The sequence below is a fragment of the Rhagoletis zephyria genome, unplaced genomic scaffold, assembly GCF_001687245.7.
Source record: "Rhagoletis zephyria isolate East Lansing unplaced genomic scaffold, Rhagoletis_zephyria_1.1 Rzeph_scaffold_14248, whole genome shotgun sequence".
NCBI classification, from domain to species: Eukaryota; Metazoa; Arthropoda; class Insecta; order Diptera; family Tephritidae; genus Rhagoletis; species Rhagoletis zephyria.
The window spans coordinates 12,732-14,614 of record NW_016171317.1 but is presented as its reverse complement, the minus strand read 5'-3'; the positions used below and the strand labels follow the sequence as shown (position 1 = coordinate 14,614).

The following is a 1,883-nucleotide window of genomic DNA, read 5'->3' as shown; positions in this document are numbered from 1 at the left end:
GTATACATTTTAATGGGTCTATCTCTTTTTGTTCTGGTACTTACAAACATCGGACCAAAGTTATAATACCATTTCATGCTCATGAAAGGTATAAAAATGCGCAGGCTTCCGACTCATGGTTTCTTCTATACTTTCTCTTAGGATTGTTTGCAGAATTAGGAAATACCATGCGATTTGTCAAAGTCAAAATTGACCCATACATACCTACGAAAGAAAATGTCCTTTATACACGTATAGACTTTTATTACACTCACAGATTTTCAACACAACAAGGTTCTCGTATGTATATTTATACCGATTCCTTTCTTTCTTACTTACTTATTTACTTCAGTTTTTCAGTGTTCACTCTTCCACGCTTTGTAGCATTCCGCAAATTTCCTCCAGCTACAGCCCCCTTTGATCGTACGGCATGCTCCCTAACAACAGGCAATGCAGGTGGGGGCGTTAAGTTCACAGGTGCATCTGCAACCAGCTTGTTGTTTCTTTTAAATTCTGTAAACCTTAAACGTTCCGGTGTCGGCGTTATTTTTGATTTTGATTTAAACACTCTGGGCCTTGTTGCAACGCGTACTGGGACCTTTTTGTGTCCTCTTACTGCTCTCTCATATTTTATGGGCATGCCTTTATTTGTGTTAAGTTTAGCATCATGGCAATCGAATGTTGCAAAATATGGTGTATATTCAGCATTTTTTATAATTGCATGTCTTAGTTGTTCGGAGCTAATGATCTTCGCTGTTTCCAAGGCTGCATGCGCATAATCGACTATTTGAGGTTTTTGCTGGAAAGTCTTTGAGGTTCTTGCACCTAATCGAAATTTTGCTGGTGCAAGCATGGAGGGTGAAGATTTTTGCCATCCTTGCATGCAACGTATTATATCTCTAGCTGCCGGGGCAGACAACTTGGCTTTTGTTCCCCTTGCAGCACTCGCGACCCCTTTTTGCCGCTTTAATTGTGGCGCTAATTTTTGTTGGAAAATTTTACGACTCTTCTCCTCCTGGGCCCTGCATTTATTTTTTCTTATTTCCTATAATTGATACGGTTAATACTGGAATTAGGTTAATTAAGGATTACATATCCACTCACCATTTCCAATTTTTGCTGTTCTCTTAGTTTCATGCATTCCTTATAGTGCTTAAATTGTTCCTGCTGCTGCTCTGCTCGAATTTCGCCAGCTGATATTTTGAACAAGCCATCTGATGTGCTGCCCAGAGACTGTACAACTTTTCCTTTGTGTAAAGATTTCCTTATGATTTTTGTGATAACTGAGAGCGTAAACTTTCCATCCACGTAGGGATAGTGATTTGTAATGTACTTTTTAATCGCCACCACAGACGAACCATTGCGATCGCTGATATTCTTCAAAGCTCTCAACACCAATGCCTCCGCATTGAATTTGCGGTATTGCATAGATGCTTTTGAACTCCATGAAGTTATACCAGAGCTATTATCGCCTACAAATTCGGCCGCAGACCAGTGTCTAGGCCGCTGTTTAAAATATCGCAGATCATTTTGCATAATTTCTTTGGTTCTATTTACGATTTTTTGAGAATTTTTCATTTTTTCCTATTTCTGATCAATATTTTTTTTATTATTTTATTTAAATACATACATATAAACGAAGAATTTTGTTTATAAACTTTTTGTTTAATATTTTAGGCAAATATACTAGATGACGCAAGTTTGTTGTGGAGTCAGTCATATTTTCCCCTATTGAACTGGGTGGCTCAAATTGAAAATTTTCTCTTTTGGACCTTTCTCCAACACTATGAGTATTTTTGTATTCAGAATTTTGTCCTTAATTTTTTTTTAATTTTGTCTTTAGTCACACTCTGTGAGGTGAGGCCGGGATTGCTGATGACAGAGATGTAGACACAAGTGTCTTT

General features: G+C 37.7%; 1 protein-coding gene across 1 annotated transcript; it reads right to left on the bottom strand.

The window, feature by feature from the left end:
• Positions 1 to 595: 595 nt before the first annotated feature.
• Positions 596 to 1,557, bottom strand: LOC108378502 (histone H1-like; the record flags this gene model as incomplete). The annotated part of the gene is made up of 2 exons (XM_017634795.1): positions 1,084 to 1,557; positions 596 to 1,024 (listed from the first exon to the last, which is right to left on the bottom strand). Coding segments are annotated over exons 1-2 (903 nt in total), but the record flags the coding sequence as incomplete, so codon positions are not given.
• Between the last annotated feature and the right edge of the window lie 326 nt (positions 1,558 to 1,883).